General features: G+C 42.5%; 1 protein-coding gene across 1 annotated transcript in view; it reads left to right on the top strand.

Annotated features, from left to right (window-relative positions):
* Window positions 1–20182, top strand: part of PCDH15 (protocadherin related 15) — a 2365808-nt gene that overhangs the window by 2308175 nt on the left and 37451 nt on the right. The window contains exon 33 of the mRNA XM_075348720.1: window positions 13299–13320. Within this exon, the coding sequence (XP_075204835.1) occupies window positions 13299–13320 (22 nt within the window). The remainder of the gene's footprint in view (window positions 1–13298; window positions 13321–20182) is intronic.

Genomic DNA, 20182 nt, shown 5'->3' on the forward strand with positions numbered 1-20182 from the left:
AGATAGGAAGAGTAGTCAACACTAGAGAGGAAAGAGAATCAAAAGGATCTAGACACACTCGAACAATGGGCCGAGGCAAACAGAATGGTGTTTAAAGTGCACCAATTATCAGGATTTTCATATATAACCTAAAGTCAGTGCTACACACGTGGTTAAAATTGTTGGTACGTCTTGTTTAAAGAAATAAAAACCCACAATGGTCACAGAAATAACTTGAATCTGACAAAAGTAATAATAAATTAAAAATCTATGAAAATGAATGAAAGTCAGATGACAATCAGACATTGCTTTTCTGCTTCCACAGATTTTTTAAAAAAATAAAACTCATGAAATAGGCCTGGACAGAAATGATAGTACCCTCCTTAACTTAATATTTTGTTGCACAACCTTTTGAGGCAATCACTGCAATCAAGCGATTCCTGTAACTGTCTACGAGGCTTCTGCACCTCTCGACGGGTATTTTGGCCACTACTCAAGAGCAAACTGCTCCAGTTGTCTCGTGTTTGAAGATTGCTTTTTCCAGAATGCATGTTTCAGCTCTTTTCAAAGATGCTCAATAGGATTTAGGTCAGGGATCATAGAAGGCCACTTCAGAATAGTCCAATGTTTTCCTCTTATGCCTGCTTTACACGCTTCAATAAATCTTTCAATCCGTCGTCGGGGTCAAGTTGTAAGTGACGCACATCCGGCATCGTTCGTGACATATTTGCGTGTGACACCTACGTGCAATCAAGATTGAACTAAAATACGGTGATCGCATACACGTCGTTTATTCCTCATACATTGGACGTTTTGTTGTATGAACCTAGTGAATTGTAACGTGTGACATCCCTCATACGATTTTGATGTCTGAGGCTATGTGCGCAGGTGTGCGCTCTGCACCGCAGCTTAAAAAAGGTCCGCTTCAGAGCGCAGCTGAAAAGCTGCGTTCTGAAGCGCCTCACAATGTCTGTCATGCACTAATCTCTGTCAGTCCGTCACTATCTCTGTCCCTCACTCTCAGTCCATGTCAGTCTATCCCCCTCTCTCATATACTCACCGATCCCCGATCCCCGGCTCTGCACGGCATTCACACTGCTCCGGCGGCTTTTACTGTTATGAAAAAGCCGGCCGCCCATTAAACAATCTCGTATTCCCTGCTTTACCCGCCCACCGGCGCCTATGATTGGTTACAGTGAGACACGCCCCCACGCTGAGTGACAGGTGTCACACTGCACCCAATCACAGCAGCCGGTGGGCGTGTCTATTCTGTGCAGTGAAATAAATAATTAAATAATTAAAAAAAACGGCGTGCGGTCCCCCTCAATTTTAAAACCAGCCAGATAAAGCCATACGGCTGAAGGCTGGTATTCTCAGGATGGGGAGCTCCACGTTATGGGGAGCCCCCCAGCCTAACAATATCAGCCAACAGCCGCCCAGAATTGCCGCATACATTATATGCGGCAGTTCTGGGACTGTACCCGGCTCTTCCCGATTTGCCCTGGTGCATTGGCAAATCGGTGTAATAGGGAGTTATTGGCAGCCCATAGCTGCCAATAAGTCCTAGATTAATCATGTCAGGCGTCTATGAGACACCCTCCATGATTAATCTGTAAATTACAGTAAATAAACACACACACCCGAAAAATCCTTTATTAGAAATAAAAAACACAAACATATACCCTGGTTCACCACTTTAATCAGCCCCAAAAAGCCCTCCTTGTCCGGCGTAATCCAGGATGGTCCAGCGTCGCATCCAGTGCTGCTGCATGGAGGTGACCGGAGCTGCAGCAGACACAGCCGCTCCGGTCACCTCCACACAGCAAATGAAGACAGCCGGCGATCAGCTGAGCTGTCACTGAGGTTACCCGCTGTCACTGGATCCAGCGGTGGATGCAGCGGTGGCCGCGGGTAACCTCAGTGACAGCTCAGCTGATCGCGCTACTCACCTCAGTTGCTGCGTGGAGGTGAGAGGAGCAGCGGTGAGTAGCGCGATCAGCTGAGCGGTCACTGAGCTTACCCGCGGCCACCGCTGCATCCACCTCTGGATCCAGTGACAGCGGGTAACCTCAGTGACAGCTCAGCTGATCGCGCGGCTGTCCTCATTTGCTGTGTGGAGCTGATAGGAGCGGTGGTGTATTCTGCAGCTCCTGTCACCTTCATGCAGCACAGCTGGATGCGACGCTGGACCATCCTGGAGTACGCCGGACAAGGAGGGCTTTTTGGGGCTGATTAAAGTGGTGAACCAGGGTATATGTTTGTGTTTTTTATTTCTAATAAAGGATTTTTCGGGTGTGTGTGTTTATTTACTGTAATTTACAGATTAATCATGGAGGGTGTCTCATAGATGCCTGACATGATTAATCTAGGACTTATTGGCAGCTATGGGCTGCCAATAACTCCTTATTACCCCGATTTGCCAACGCACCAGGGCAAATCGGGAAGAGCCGGGTACAGTCCCAGAACTGTCGCATATAATGTATGCGGCAATTCTGGGCGGCCGTTGGCTGATATTGTTAGGCTGGGGGGGCTCCCCATAACGTGGAGCTCCCCATCCTGAAAATACCAGCCTTCAGCCGTATGGCTTTATCTGGCTGGTTTTAAAATTGGGGGGGGACCGCACGCCGTTTTATTTAATTATTTAATTATTTATTTCACTACACAGTATAGACACGCCCACCGGCTGCTGTGATTGGGTGCAGTGTGACACCTGTCACTCAGCGTGGGGGCGTGTCTCACTGTAACCAATCATAGGCGCCGGTGGGCGGGTAAAGCAGGGAATACGAGATTGTTTAATGGGCGGCCGGCTTTTTCAAAACAGTAAAAGCCGCCGGAGCAGTGTGAATGCCGTGCAGAGCCGGGGATCGGGGATCGGTGAGTATGAGAGAGGGCTGCTCAATTCACTTACTCAGGAGTTTCGCGGTCACCGGTGAGTCCTTCACAGGTGACCGCTAATCAGGACGCGACACAGACAGAGCCGCAGCATGACCATGAAGTCGGGTGAGGTTCACCCGAGTTCATTCTGACAGTGCGGCTCTGTCTGTGTCTGCTGTCATCTGCCATTCAGCTCTGCTACATGGCTGTCTGTGTCTGCTGTCAGCGGCCATGTAGCAGAGCTGAATGGCAGATGACATAGTAAAAACGTATCCCTACACATTACACACGCTTGGCAAGTCAATTAATTAAAAAAAAAAAGGGTGTCCAATGCATACGTCACAGAACACATGATCTAAAGGATCGCACACAAAATTGATCAATTTAACATAGACTACTAACGCACGTGTGACAGCAAATGAACGACCTACGTGCAATCTCATTCAATCACATATGCGACCTGGGTGTGTCACATCGCATACGAGATCGCATACCTAATTGTAAGGTGTAAAGCTGGCTTTAGCCATTCTTGGATGTTTTTAGCCGTGTGTTTTGTGTCATTATCCTGTTGCAAGACCCATCACCTGTGACTGAGACCAAGCTTTCTTACACTGGGCAGCATATTTCTCTCTACAATCCCTTGATAGTATTGAGATTTCATTGTAGCCTGCACAGATTCAAGACACCCTGTGCCAGATGCAGCAAAGCAGCCCCAGAACATAACCGAACATCCTCCATGTTTCACAGTAGGGACAGTGTTCTTTTCTTGATATGCTTCATTTTTCCGTCTGTGATCATAGAGCTTATGTGCCTTGCCAAAAAGTTCCATTTTTGTCTCATCTGTCAATCGGACATTTTCCCAGACGTTTTGTGGCTTGTCAACATGTAGTTTGGCAAATTCCAGTCTGGCTTTTTTATGATTTTTTTTCAACAATGGTGTCCTCCTTGGTCGTCTCCCATGAAGCCCACTTTAGCTCAAACAACGACGGATGGTGCGATCTGATACTGATGTTCCTTGAGCTCGAAGTTCACCTTTAATCTCTTAAGAGGTTTTTCCTGGGCTCTTTTGTTATCATTCGTATTATCCGTCTCTTTGATTTGTCATCAATTTTCCTCCTGTGGCCACATCCAGGGAGGTTGGCTACATTCCCATGGATCTTAAATTTCTCAATAATATGTGCACCTGTAGTCACAGGAAAATTAAGCTGCTTGGAGATGGTCTTATAACCTTTACCTTTAACATGCTTATCTATAATTTTCTTTCTAATCTCCTGAGACAACTCTTTCCTTCGCTTCCTCTGGTCCATGTTGAGTGTGGTACACACCATGTCACCAAACAGCACAGTAAGTATTTGTAGCCCTATAAACAGGCCCACTGATCACAAGATTGTAGTCTTCTCTGATGATAATTAGTGGCCACACCTTGATTTAACATGTCCCTTTTGTCACAATATTTACAGGGGTACCATCATTCTGTCAAGGCCTATTTCATGAATTTTAGTTTTTTTAAAAATTCTGTGGAAGCATGGTTGAAAAGCAATGTCTGACTTTCATTTGTTCATGTTCAAATATTTTTTATTTATTAATACTTTTGTCAGATTCAAATTATTTCTGTGACCATTGTGGGTTTTTCTTTCATTAAAGGAGGAGTACCAGCAATTTTGACCACGTGTGTATACTGGCACTATCATGCTGATTCTATACATACCTTTAGTGGTCAGTTAGGATGTATAGGTTTTGAAACACAAGGAAGTAAACTTTGTAAAATCATCAGCTTGTTGAGTGACAGCAGCTGAGAATCAGCTAACAGCTGGCGTGGGTATTTATAGCTATCCCCCCCCCTGTTACTTATGCTAATTCTATTATACAATCAATTTAGTTTGTGACTAACAGGACCTGTGCTGATATCATAGCCATGTGACCAGAAGGGGTAGGGCCTCAGCCAACAGAAAAATGTTTCTTCCTGGTATCAGCTATGATGGCTGAGGCCCCACCCGTTTTGATCAGATTTTTTTACTGCTGCTTTTACATAGGATTGTAGCACTATATGGATACGGTTTCACTTGTGCATAGATTCCGATACGAGAAGTATCGGAAGCGATATGCTAATGACCCTCTGCTGCGAATGTCAGTCGAGGGTCATGCGACTGTGATGCGATCTTGCAATTGTATCATAGCTGCGGAGAAGAGGGAAGGAGCACTTTCTCCCATCTCCTCCTCTGTTTGTCTCTGTACATCTGTACGTCTCTGTGCGTACATCGCACTGTACTCGGATGACATGCAAGTGGACTGCGATGTTTCACACTCTCCCATAGACTTGTATGGGGGGGGGTGAGCCGAGACTCACTGGCAAATCCAGCATGGTGTGATTCATTCCGCATGCCACTATGGCATGAGAAATTAGTCGCAGATGGACACTACCCCATAGTTTTGCACTAAAGTGATAGCAATCTGATGTTTTATCGTATTGCAGTCTTTCGTGCAAAATGCAAGTGGCACCGTACCCTAAGATAGTGCTCTCTCTGCAAAATAAGTGGCATAATGGGAAATGTAGTGTGTATAAGAAGAACTACAGAATGTAAGCCCGCAAGGGCAAGGCCCTCTCCCTTCTGTACCAGTTTGTCTATTGCTACTTATATCTGTATTTTGTATGTAACCCCTTCTCAAGTACAGCACCATGGAATCAATGGTGCTTTATAAATAAATATTATTATTAATAATAATAATAATTATTATTATTATTATTATAAGCTTGTTAAAGCAAGACCAAATCAGTTAATACACATAAAGAAGAGATATAGAAGTGCCTTTCCATAATTCACTATTAATGTTGGCTCCACTCTGCATGCAGATGGCATAAAATAGCTGGAGTGCTGCTTTAATTTTTGAAGCTATAGTGTAAAAATGCAACTAGCTTTCCATGGGTGACAATGCCAATGTCTATTACACAGTCTTCATACATAATGCCTAATTTATAATGATGTATATTGACTACAGTTCCATAAATTACCATATGTTCATTAGCTGAATTGTCGTTACAGAAGAATGTCTAGACTCGCTGCAGGCAATGCATGAAGAAGTTTGTTTTTCTTGCAGCTTTCTAGCTCACATTGAAGATAATTTTGTTTACAGCTAGAATTATATAGCTAAAAGTCTATTTCTTTGCTTCCAAAACAGAGGTAAATTTTAATAGATGCTACTTAAGGAGAGATGTGGGGTTAATCTGCAGGTTAATAGCATTCTAAAGATGCATGGCCACCATAGTGAAAGCCCGGCTATCAGTACAAGATTAAATTTATCCCTTCTGGCAACTTCCAGCTTCAAGTCGTAGATGTGCGGCCAAAGTGTCTTCAGTCATGACTCAGTACGCAGTGACCAGCTGCTTTAAACATGCCCTGGCACTGACTGACAGCCGGCTGTGTACTAAAGCACTATTGACCCGGCTGTCAGTCATTGCCGAGGTGTAGTTACAGCCACTGCTCTTTGACTAAAGCCACGCCAGCACACCTCTATGACTGAAAGCCAAAGGCTGCCAGAAGGACTGAAGCTCATATCTTCCCTGTCTCCAGGCTTTTAGTGAGTCAGCCTTCCAGCTTTATAACATTATTAACTTGCAGATTAACCCTATAATATGGGGATGTGACAGGTTCCTTTTAAAGGAGTTTTCTCAACTTGAAGCTCCCGGTCCTCATCTCTTGCTTTGCCAAGGGCAATGTTCTCCTGAAGATGGACAGTTCACACCAGCAGCATGGTCATTCTTTTGTTAGTGTTGCAAACTTCACTTTTTTAATTTTTTTTGACAGCTTATCAAACATTACAGATAGACAATATTTTTTATGGACACATGGGAAAACCATAGAAAATCACTACAATTATAAGAGAACCCTACACCCCAAAATTCTGATGTGAAAACATTAGCTACATTCACTCTAAACAGTAAAATGATGACAATAGCAGTCAAAATAATCTATACAAGTTATTACAACCTCAAATAAATCACGTATGCCTTAAATTTATTTACGCACAGGCCATAAAAGTACCCTATTATTGTAAACTACCGTAGAATTTCTGGACGGTTGGCTACCCTGGCTACTGGTACAAAATGTACTCTCTCCCAGGCTTTTTATATAGGTAGCCTTGCCGCTATAGAATTGAAGCTAATTATAAAAAAGTATATCCAAAAAAAGGATACACTATATAAATCTTTATTAGATAACAATAATAACAGTTAAAAAGGTACAATGAGTGCACACAGGAGGCAACACAAAAACAGCAGGAGTAGTTGAGATAAATACAAAAGTAAATACTAGTCACAGTATATAAGTACAGATGAAGCTGAAAGGAACAGCCCATATGACAATAACAGTGACGTGATTGTGAATAAACATGTGTTTCAGCCTTTACACTAGCCCCTGACAGAGGCAAAATACCCGTTGGGACCTGGCGCCATTCCAGCAGGAGGATATAAATTTAGGCTTATATGCCTAATCTCTGAATTTACAGAGTTTATAATTATTCACTGTCACTTCACTGTTACTGTCATATGGGCTATTCCTTTTAGCCTTTTATCTATATACTATGACTTAAGTATTTATGCTTGTATTTATCTCACCTCCTCCTGCTGTTTTTGTGCCATCTCCTGTGTGCACTCATTGTGACTTTTTTAACCTTCTGTTATTATTGTTATCTAATAAAGATTTATATACTGTATACCTTTTTTTGGCTATAGTTTTCAGTGACCACAATTCATTTTATTTAATAAATTTTAATAATATTTATTTTATTTATCTACAAAATGCATTTACATATATTGTGCACACCATTCCTTTGGTTGATAATTTGTTCTAAGCATTGCAGAAAGTCAGAAGGACCGAGACTGGTTGTACCCAGCTTCAAAATAGCGTGTGAAGGCTGCAAACTGTAGAACCTGGCCATCGGTCTCTGCCTAGAAAACTGGCCAGGCAGGGACTGCAGGCTGACTGATCTAGGCAGCAAGCTTTACAGTAAAATACCCTCCACTCTTAAAAACAGAGAGGATTATTGATAAGGCTTACAATTTAAAGTTGTTTATGTTTATGTACCACCCCGCGGGCTCAGCTGCGACCGCCGAGCCGCTCGGATCCGTGCTCGTACGGTGGGTGGTGGCTCGAGGCTCTCACGGACCCGGGGGTCATGTCGCTCTGCAAGGGAGTTGGCGCTACACGCAGGGACTTGACGGGGAGTTCCACGGCCGGGGCTGCGGTGGTATGGTTTGGGATGTAAGTTCGTGACACCACCCACAGTTTGTGGTGAATAGATGGACACCACCGCTGCCATTAACTAGGCCTCTTGGGGACGATGTTGCGCAGCCTGCTGTTGACCCCTGTGGGTAGGGGAATTATGGTCCCGGGGGCCCGGGGGAGGTGCTGAAGCGTGGGAGTGGTTGTGGGCATATGCTGGTGTGGTGCAGCGCGGTGCACGGCCCGAAGGCACTGGTGTACTCACTATGACACAATACACTGGAGTCTCTGGTAAACCAAACGGGGCCCACAGCCTCTTGCAGCTTCTCCCGGAATAGGTTGGTGGTTTCCGCCTTTCTAATGCACCTCTTTGTATGGATGTTTTGACTCCTATGCCTAACCAATGGTAGTCCGCTCCCCGACTTGTATATGCCGTAGGAGCCCATTTGCCCGCAGACGCTGGCCCTTTGGGTCTCTATGACTTGGCGGTGGCTTTACCCTGTATGGTTGGGCTGTTGTCTTCTAACGGGTCTTGTGTGGGATAGGTACTAAAGTCCAGTCCGCAATCCGTTGATTTGACTCGGCCCTGTCGGTTCAGGGCTTTGTACTGGATCTGAGTACCCCTCCTGGTGCTCCGGTTTCCAATCGACTCCGCGGTTCGGTACCAGCAGGCCACCGCCCGACCCCGGTCCCTACGGTTCCACTGGCTGTAATCCCAGCTCCTGCAGGCGGCCACCACCGTCTGCCTCCTTGCCAAAGGTGACTGGGCTCTGAACCAGCCACCGGGGTAGTCTGTTGGCAGGCCTGGACACAGGTCTGCCCGTGAACTTGACTTCTCTCACTCTGCACTACCACTTGTGTTTTTGTTTTCCCGCCTCCAGGCCTTTGAACTCCTTGGTGGGTGGAACCAACCGCCTGGCTCCACCCCCCTGGTGTGGACATCAAACCTGCAGGGTGGTGACAAGGGTTTCTAGGTTGGCTGCTGTCACCTAATCGGGAGGGTGTGTGTGTGTGTGTGTGTGACTACCTCGGACGACCTGACTAGTCCAGGGCGTCACATTTACAAACACCGCAATTTTACCCATTTATGAACTTGAGATAAATTCTGTAGCACTGAAAAAAAGTGCAATACCAAAGTAGTGTACACCTTCAACAGCAAGTCCTTCTAGCTTTATGGGCACATTCAGACATCCATGCTCATCGACTCAAGTGTTACAGCCTCATAGAGATACACAAGGCTGTGATACTCGAGTCGGGAGACCTGCGGGCAGTTAATGCTTTGCTTTACAAATTCGGACTGATGAGCATGGATATCTGAATGATTCCTAACAAAACATTCATTTTGCTCATTCATCCATACTGTATATAATAGAGGTTTTTTTAGAAACTATTTTATTGTGTTAAAATTGGCTATGTATGAGGTAAAAAAAAGTCACTATTTGCCAAATGTGGGGTGTTTGGCATTTTTCCTTTTGGCTATTAAAAAAATGTTGACAATCAGCCAAGTCATGCACACGCATTTGTAATAGAATTAACATGCAATACTGTGGAGAAACAGCACAATAGGGTCTTACCCAATAAAAGAAAAGGTGAAAGAGAGAGCAGGCCGCTCATCTAGTTTGGCTATGTGACACACAACCAGTAAAGAAGCAAAAACACAGCTGCCGCAAGAGTCACAACCCTATGGCTGGGTGTAACAGATTGGAACTTTACCCTCTTCACGACACATGACATACTGGGTACGTCATAGATTATGTGAGGTTAATCACCGTGCGTTGCCGTGGGCAGTCCGCGGCGATCCACGCACATCTTAGCTGATTTCAAAAGCTGATGTGTGCCTGCTAGGCGCGAGTGAAATCGCTTTCCACCCGCACTTATTAAACCCTTACATCTCGCTTCCAAAATCTGACAGTGAGATGTAAATGCGCGCCGCCATAAGGGTAACTTACCCACCCGCATCGGAAGTCACGTAATGTGATCATGTGACTTCTAGCAGTTGCCATGTTAGCACAGGGTCATGTTATGACTCCTGTAGCTATCATGAGTCACTTTCTCTCACTGCCGGCAGAGGGCAGTTTGTGAGAATAAAGCAACTTTTCTCCAGATCTCAGCTGTGTAGCTGTGATCTGGAGAAATGAAAGAGCAATCAGACTGCTGATCGTTATAGTCCCCTAGGGGACCTAGTTAAATAAAAAAAATGAAAAAAAAAGTTTTAAAAAATTAATGGCGTCGTTGACTGAGAAAGAGGGTACAAGCTGTACAGATGGGCAACATAAATGTACCACTCAATTTATATATATATATATATATATATATATATATGTCCAATTACTACTGAAAATCTGTAAATATTTGGATGTTATTTCTTCTATACATATGCCTTCCTAACTGCTGCGTCCAAGGCTTACATTGGCCTAAGGGAAAAGCCAACTCTGTGAATTGATTCACACCAAGTCTAGTGTTCATATAACAACTTATAGACAAACGGTTGCCATTGGTTCTGGTTCAATGCATATCAGTGGAAAGGCATGGAGGCATGTTATACACTTTCCACACAGCACAGATCTCAGAAAAGGAAGAAGAGGCAGCAAAGTAGAGACCATTAGCTATAATGATTACACTTTACTTATGCATACAATTATATACATTTAATATAAAGGTTGGAAGCTGCTTTAGTTTAAATTCCTGCACTTTTCAATTTTCCTGCTGTTACCCAATACTAGCCTATATTTTATGAAAATAAAAGTTTAAAAACAACTTGCGTTATATTCAAAATACAAATTTGAAGCCAAGTGGGTACATAAATAAAATAACTTTGGTATGTATGTTTAGTATCTAAGTGGTGAAAAATAATTTGATGTTTGTAAATAAAACGTCCACTTTTGTCGCCGTAACATTTTAATTTTTTGCACCTGAGATAGCGTTTTTATTCATACTATTTTGGGGTAGATACGATGTTTTGATTGCCTCTTATTGCATTTTCTTAAAATATTGTAGTGGATAAAAAGCGTAATTCTGGCATTTTAGAAAAAAATGTCATCACACTGTTTAGTTACCGATCAGATTAATGTGTTTTATATTTTGATAGATCGGACAAATCTAAAAGTAGCAATACCAAATTTGTGTGTATTCTTTTTAATTGTTATATATGCAATGGGACAAAATGGGGTGATTTGAACTTATGTTTTTTATGTTTTTAATATTTTTTAAAACGTTTTTTTTTTTACTTTTCACTTCTTACTGTTTTTATTTGTCCTCTTAGGGGACTTGAAGCTGTGATCGTCCGATCGCTTCTTCAGTGCAGTGCAGAGCAGTGCATCAGCATCATCACAGCTCTGTATAGCACAACTCACGATCTCCTATAAATTCCCGTTCTCTAAGCTGGCATTCATAGGAAGATCATCATTACAGAATCAAGGGTCATCAGCTGACAAAAAACATAGAACAAGTTACCTATAAAAGCCCCTTTACACACTGCAATATCGCTAGCGATATAGCTGTAACGTCACCGGTTTTGTGACGTAATAGCGACCTCCCCAGCGACATTGCAGTGTGTGACACGCCTCAGGGACCTGGCCCCCGCTGTGAGGTTGCTGATCGCTACACATCTCTCAGGAACATTTTTTGGTCCTTTGTTTCCCGCTGCGCAGTATGCATCGTTGTGTTTGACACCGTTACATTGACTGCGTTAGCGACTTCCCTTTCGCTTTGCTTTGACATGTCCCCAACGACTAGCTAGGTCATTCTGCAAGTCCGTATCGCTGCTGCGTCGTTGGCCAGGTTTGTCTGTTTGACAGCTCACCAGAGAGTTTCCAGCGATCCCGGCCAGGTTGAGATCACTCGTGGGATCACTAGAAAGTCTCAGTGTGTAAAGGGGTCTTAACATAGTAACCTATTGTCAGTCATGCACTTCCAATTAATTACTGCCATTTTTTTTTTTAAATCAATTAGGTTTATAATTGAAAAGTTTGCTAAACATATTGCATATTTAAATTACTATCATCATTACAAAAATACTGGTCAAATTAGTCAATTAAAGTGAATCTGAAAGCCTGCTTTTGTTATGTAATATTATGATAGCATGCGGTTGGGTCTGAAACACAGATTTAAGGGATGAGTTTCTTATTAGACTGTCTGCTATTGTTTCCATGCAATGAAGGTTTTATCATCAGGTGATTATCACTTCCTGGACTACATGGCACTTGAGCCCCTCCTCTAATAAGCAGATCACTGTTAATATACGATGTACATAGAGAGTTGTGATGTGGACGGAGTTAGATTTCTGAGCTCTGCTCCATGCTACATCTGTAAACTTTGATTGTTTTATATCTTATGTATCCAGTAAACTAAGTGATAGATCATTAGATTCAGAGTCTCTTTTCTTAAAGGGAACCAATCACCAAGATTTTCGTATATAATCTAAAGCCAGTGCTATACTGGCACTATCAGGCTGATTCTATACATACCTGTAGTGGTCAGCTCAGATGTTTAGGTTTTGAAATCCAAAAAAGTAAAGTTTATAAAATGAGCTGATTGTTGAGTGGCAGTTGCTATGGAGCAGATAATATATTCATAGTTATCCCCTCCCTCTGTTAGATTTAGCAAAAGTATTATACAAACGATTCACTTTGTCTGTTGCAGGACCTGTGTGAGGTCATACCCATGTGACCAGAAGGGGCAGGGCCTCAGCCAACAAACCTGTATACCAGGTCACATGGGTATGACCTCACACAGGTCCTGCTAGACAAAGTGAATCGTTGGTATAATTCTTATGCTAATTCTAACAGAGGGAGGAGATAACTATAAATATATTATTTACTCCAGTGCAACTGTCACTCAACAAGCAGCTCATTTTATAAACTTTACTTTTTTTGGATTTCAAAACCTAAACATCAGAGCTGCCCACTACAGGTATGTATAGAATCAGCCTGATAGTGTCAGTATAGCACTGGCTTTAGGTTATATACGAAAATCCTGGTGATTGGTTCCCTTTAAGTTATGCTGCTCTCAAATGAGGTAGCAAAAACCTAGTGACAGAGTCTCTTTAATAAAAAAACATTAATAATAATAGTAATTTATTGGAAAAATAAATATTAAACATTGTTTTGGCATGTGGTGAAAGCATTGGAAGCACCTAACTGTTCTGATTTATGTAGAAAAAGATGATATATTGATCCAAACCTCATTTCAACAAGTTGTTTACTCGTTTTTTCTTTTCTATTACAGGAGAGGATACGCACATCAAGAGGTATGATTCATGTTTCCATTGTAATAATCTTAGAATTTTAGTGCATTACATAACTCAGGTTATTATGATACTGCTTTTCAGCATAACATTATTTTCAATTTGTTGCCATTTTGAGCACTTCGTTCCAGCCATTAGTGTTATGATTACAGCATAATGCAGGAAGGTGGTAATGTCAGATTTCACAACATGTTAAAATATCAGCCAATTTTTTTTGTTTTTGTTTTGTTTCCTTTTTTTTCCACTAAAATGCTGAACATGCAGTAAATGTGGTTAAGGGCTTGTTTAGCTATTATTTTGCTTTCATGTGATGTACTATAACATTTGTCGATGGTGAAAAAAATCACATTTATTGATTTAAAAAAAAAAAAGAAAAAAATGTTAAAATTCCTTTGATTTCATTGTTAGTTGAGTGCTTCAGAATCTATAAGGTAATTTCTTATTAGGGAATGCCTCTGGTGACTGCTAGAGGCTATTAGACTGAGCATATGAATGAAATTTCTAGTCTTGAGAAATTTGATTGATGTGTATGTATCATTGGCCTTTAGGCACACTTGTCCATAGAGCCATGTACATGGATGTATAAACAGACACATACAGATGTCATACAGTCAGTCCCAGAATTAAAGGGGAGGGGCTTAAAAATCCTAAAAGTGTACAATGTACACACCCTTTCTGACGCTGGGTGCTAGAGAACTCCTGGGGAAAGGGAAAACCAGGGAAGCAATAAATAAGAAGGCCAAGGCGCTAGGCAGAGGGGAGCTAGGTCACATCCTAAAATTCACATGAGGCTGATCCCTGCACTCCCTAATGTTCCTAGATCGTTTTTTCCCCTGGGAGCCATAATTTGTCCTAGCCTTTGCTGGTTCTGAACTTACCCTGACTAGTATGAAGGTCAGTGAGATGCTAGTCTCGCCACTGTAGTAAAACAACATGAAAAAGGTAAGACAAACAGCTGGGGGAAGACACAACAAATAGCACTCCATGGCTTCTCCATCAGGAAACTTCTCAGGTGCAACAGAAACAAACACCTAAGCATCTCAAGAGACAGGCTCCTACCAAAGTGGACAGTATACAATGAACTATAGCTGGCATAGGGAGGAGTGAGGTATAGATAATTATAGCAAAAGGGAGTGCCTATAGCTGAGATTACAACTACCTGTTATATCACAGCAGGATAGAAAGGAACCTTAACCCCTTCAGAACCAGATTGAATTAAATAAGCTCCATCTCAGGGTAAACGACAAGCAAATACTAAAGAGGATCTGTGGTCAACTATACGCTGTGACTTTCTGATCCCAGATAACATCAGGCCGTGCCATCCTTGTGACACCCTTAAAATTCTGCTCTACTTGCTGGTTTTAGCGGTCATAACACAATCTTAAGTATCCAATTTGCATTCTTGCAGTGACATGCCGACTTGAGTCTCAGTCACTTAACTCAACAAAACATAGAACGGGTTGCCAAAAAATTACTCATGGGTCGACAACCCCCTTCAAAATGAGATCTCACATAAATACTTTTGTCTCGTAAATGCAGATGTCTAAAGGTGCATTAGCATCATGTTAATGATATTTGCTATATATCTGTTCGGGAGCTGTGTTTAAATACCCAAATTTCAACTGTGAATCCTTCGGATTTCCAAATAGCAACATGACTTTTGACATGGGAGATGTAAGTTTGATTAATATTAACTCAGGATACCATAAAAAAAAGTTTCCTTGTCATGGCTGGTGGGCTCATATAAATTGGCCAATTTGTGCACTAAGTACCTGAATTTTCAAAGTATACTTTATATGGTAGTAATACAGTGTGATATAATTAATTTACACAAAGTGCTGGTGTTTTCCTTAGTTTCTATATCTCCCACACAAAAATGTAAGAACAGCTAGAGATCAGGTTGAACAAAGAGGAAAGTATAACCTTTTTTGACAGCATGTGGCACATTAAAGTGAATGGATACACCAGATATCAAGTCAAACTTTCATTTTTAGGTATTTTAAAGTAACCTCTGATGAAATGAGCAACTTTAAGCACTAATATCATAAGAACTTGCCCCAACATATGTGACTAAAACTTGCTGAATGAAGTGTTATAATGATAAACATTAACTCTTTTACACAGACATACTGCACAAAAGCTGTAATCGCATAATCACTAGATGAGCTGAGCTGTACTTGATGGTAAAACTCTGCCTCTAAGTCATTTAATAGCTTAGATGCTATAATCAATACTTGTCACTCCCTGAATTATGACCACCAGGGCGGATAATTTCAACATAACAGTAAAGGCCGCTTTACACGCTGCGATCGCATCCGCCCCCATCGTGCGTGCGTCATGGGCAAATCGCTGCCCGTGGCGAACAATATCGCTAGTACACTTCGCACGCACATACCTTCCTAACGACGTCGCTGTGGCCGACGAACAAACTCTTTTTTATGGGGGAGGTTCGTGCGGCGTCACAGCAACATCACACAGCGGGCCTCCAATAGAAGCAGAGGGGCGGAAAGCAGCCACGTCACTCCCACCTCGTTGCCGGAGGACTCAGGAACGCTGTTGTTCGTCGGTCCCGGGATGTCACACGAAGCGATATGTGCTGCCTCAGGAACGACAAACAACATGCGTCCAAAATGAGCAGCGATATTTGGGAAAGGAATGACGTGTCAACAATCAACGATTTTTGCCGTTTTTTGGATCATTAGCGGTCGCTCGTAGGTATCACACGCAATGACCTCGCTAACGACGCTGGATGTACGTCACAAATTCCGTGACCCCAGCGATATCTTGTTAGCGATGTTGTTGCGTGTAACGGGGCCTTTAGACCTAAGTAAGGCCTCAAGGGACGTCCATTGTTAGTGATAGTGCATACAAAGCCCAAAGTAGTATACAAATATTCTAACAGTAAAAAAGAACTATCAAAACAGTCTAAAATTAAATAAACATAATTTTATAAAACTTGAGCTTCACTAGGAGGTCTTTCTGGTTTCTTTTTATATCCATGTAGAAAGGTCACAAATCAGGAGCTAAATGGAGTTTATTATAGTCAGTGAGGCCCTTCTACTTCAGGTTGCATCCGTTTTGTATTGAATAATGATGGACAAACCCAGATTGTTGAAGTCCAGATCAGTGCAGGATCCCTAGTACCCATGAACCAATCCCGGGCCCGAAGGTCTAAGGAAACTCTGGGTAACTATCCGAATCCAGCCACCCGGATAATTAAAAGAAAAAGAGATGAAAAAGAAAGGAAATAGGAATAAAGTAGGCACGTTATACTTACCAGTCTCCATGCGGCTGTAACGCTTCATTACTATTCATTACCCTCATGCATATGCACTGCTTTTTCCTCCCACCAGCAGTTATGGTGTCTGTGATTGGTTGCAGTCAGACCATGCCCCCACCCTGCGTGACAGCGTGTCTGACTGCTTGGAATCACAGACGCTGTGTGCACCTCTATAGTGGTGTAAAATTAAATAAACTAGCGTAGGATTCCCCATATTCTAATACCCAGCACAGATAAAGCATACTGCTACAGGCTGCAACCCCCAGCAGTGTGCTTTTCCTCGCTAATGTTAAATAAGAGGGAAGCCATGCGGCTTTTTTAAAATGATTTAAATAAATTATTTATAACAACGGCGTCCAGTCCACCCTAATTTTGATACCCAGATTTGACAAAGGCGACAGTTGGAAGCTGGTATTCTCAGACTCAGGAGACTCATGGTTATTGGGTTCCCCCAGCCTAAAAATAGCAGCCTACAGCCGCCCAGAATTGTTGCATTCATTAGATGCGACAATCCCAACATTTTACCCAGCTCATCCCGATTGCCATGGTGCAGTGGCAATCGGGGTATTATCAGGAGTTAATGACAGCTCAAAGCTGCCATTAAGCCCCAGATTAGTAAAGGGAGGCATCTATGAAATCCCCCATTACTAATCTGTAAGTGAAAAGAAATAAACAGAAACACCGAAAAAATCCTTTATTTTAAATAAAATAAAAAACACCCTCTTTCACACTTTTATTAACCCCAAACACCCAGTTTCGAAGTAATCTACTTGAGATCCCACAACTATCCCGCCTCTGCTACATACATACTGAAGTCACAAAACGTGTCTGCACAATGTGGGCTTCAGGCAGAGACTGACTTAGCCGCAGTAATAAGCAGTGACATCACTCAGTTTTTTCTGCTGTCATAGCTGGAGGTTCCCATGGTATCCCACCCCATGCAGGTAAACTGACCTCAGGTGACCGCATCAAACTCACTGACCCCACCTCAAGTGAGGTCACTGAGTTCACAGACTGGCATCTCGTGGCAGAAAATCATTTTTTTGCCAAGAGGTGGGAGATTTGGTGCTGAAATTTATATACCACATTCCTGCACCAAATCTGCATCTCCTGGCAAAAAAATTGCATCAAAACTGCATGTAGTATGATGTGGTTTTGTTGCATTTTTTTGTCAGGCGATGCAGAATGGGTGCAGGAATATGGTGTTTAAATTTCAGCACCAAATCTGCATCTCAAAAAATATACAAAAACATTTTTTACTCCGTTTCCGTGCAGTTTTCTGCCAGGAGATGCAAATTTGGTGCAAATGTCTGGTGCAGACATTTCAGCACCGAATTTGCATCTCCTGGCAGAAAACCACACCGACACAGAACCAAACTGTTTTTGTGCATTTTTTTTGCCAAAAGATGGAGATTTGGTGCTGAAATTTATACACAATAATCCTGCACCAAATCTGCATCTCCTGTCAATAAATTGCATCAAAACCGCATACATTATGATGCGGATTTCATGTGATTTTTTTTTTTTGCCAGGAGATGCAAATTTGGTGCAGCAATGTGGTGTATACATTTTAGCACCAAATCTGCTTTTCTTGGCAAATAAATGTTGTTTTCTGCCAGGAGATGTAAGTTTGTAACTCAGACGACCTCACCTCTGAGGTCCCTGAGTTCAATAAGTCAGTTTACCTGCCCTCAAAGGTGGGGTACCATGGTAACCTCCAGCTGTGACCACAAATAAACTGAGTGACATCTCTGCTCATTGCTGCTACTCAGTCTGTCTCTGCCTGAAGCCACAGTGTGTGGACATGTTCTGTGCCTGCATGTTGTGATTTTAGTATGTATATAGCAGAGCCAGAACCTTTGTGGGACCTCATGTGGTTTATGTTGGAACAGGGTGTTTGGGGTTAATGACAGGGTGAAAGAGGGTGGTTTTTGTATGCTATTTCAAATAAAGGATTTTTTTGGAGTTTGTGTTTTTCTTTTTACTTACAGATTAGTAATGGTGGATCTGATAGATGTCTCTCATTACTATTCTAGGGCTTAGTGGCAGCTGTGAAAGGTCATTAGCCCCCTTCTATGATTAGGAGCTTTTGTCTATAGAAATATGCACTGAAAGCCTGGTGTGGGTGAAGGCAGCTATATGCTCTCTGCTACATGCAAAAATTAAAATCTTTAATTCTGTCAGAATGGCTGCAGCCAATAATCAAAGTGATACATCATTGGAATCAGTCTTTTTGCCTACATAAAGCTGCTCTCAGACTAGGTAGAAAAAACCTGTTGACATATTCCATTTAAGCAGCTTCTAAAGGGTGACACAGAGATAGGAATTTCCAGGTTTGTGCGATTCCGGAAGATCTCCAATCCTTTCATAGCGGCATATGGTGTTGAAAGTAAAGTCTCACACTTTTGACTAAATGAGCTCTGTCTGAAGCCTTAGAATATGATTCAAAACAGCAGGTAACATTAGTGTTTTAATGATGAAGACAGAACTTCTGTAGTCAAAAAAGCAAGATTTGCTGTTGTGGCACCAAATGCTGCTATGTAGATTAGTATTTTAGAAGCTGATGAAGACATTTTTTTTTTAAATTGGATAAATGTAGATTACTGTATATTATGAGGCTGATTCTTAAAACAAAAAAGTGCAGATATAAAGTGATGAAAAGTAAATTTTAAATGTTAAGTTAACCCCTTAAGCCTCCAGGCGTCTTGCGTTTTTCCGTTTTTTTTCCCTCTCATGGTTACATAGTTACTCAGGTTGAAAAAAGACCTAGGTCCATCTAGTTCAACCTTCCTTTACCAGTTCTACATTTTGTCCCTAGCTTTACATGCAGCGTCATCCGTTACGGAATTCGTGACGCACATCCGGCATAGTTAGCGACGTCATTGCATATGAAACGTACGAGCGACCGCTAACGAGCAAAAGTACTCACCTTATCGTTGCTCGTTGACACGCTGTCCAGTTCCCAAATATCAATGCTGTTGCAGGACGCAGGTTGTTCGTCGTTCCTGCGGCAGCACACATCGCTATGTGTGACACCGCAGGAACGAGGAACCTCACCTTACCTGCGGCCGTCGGCAATGAGGAAGAAAGAGGTGGGCGGGATGTTACGTCCCGTTCATCTCAGCCCCTCCGCTTCTATTGGGCAGCCGCTTAGTGACGTCGCTGTGACGCCGAACGAACCGCCCCCTTAGAAAAGAGAAGGTTCGCTGGTCACAGCGATGTCACTAGGCAGGTAAGTAGTGTGACGGGTCCAAGCGATGTTGTGCGCCACGGGCAGCGATGTGCCCGTGACGCACAACCGATGGGGGCGGGTACGCAGGCTAGCGATCTCGATAGCGAGATCACAGCGTGTAAAGCGGCCTTAAGTCATTTATAACAAACAATGTTGTGTGTACTAACGAAATCATCCAGCCCTTTTTTAAAAGCTGTTATAGTATCTGCCATTACTACCTCTTGTGGTAGGCATGCCACAGTCTGACTGCTCTAACTGTGAAGAACCCTTTCCTATTTAGCTGCCAGAATGTCTTTTCTTCCACTCGCAGTGAGTGCCCCCTGGTCCTTAGTATTGTCTTTGGAAGAAATAAG

The sequence above is a fragment of the Anomaloglossus baeobatrachus genome, chromosome 5, assembly GCF_048569485.1.
Source record: "Anomaloglossus baeobatrachus isolate aAnoBae1 chromosome 5, aAnoBae1.hap1, whole genome shotgun sequence".
Lineage (NCBI taxonomy): Eukaryota > Metazoa > Chordata > Amphibia > Anura > Aromobatidae > Anomaloglossus > Anomaloglossus baeobatrachus.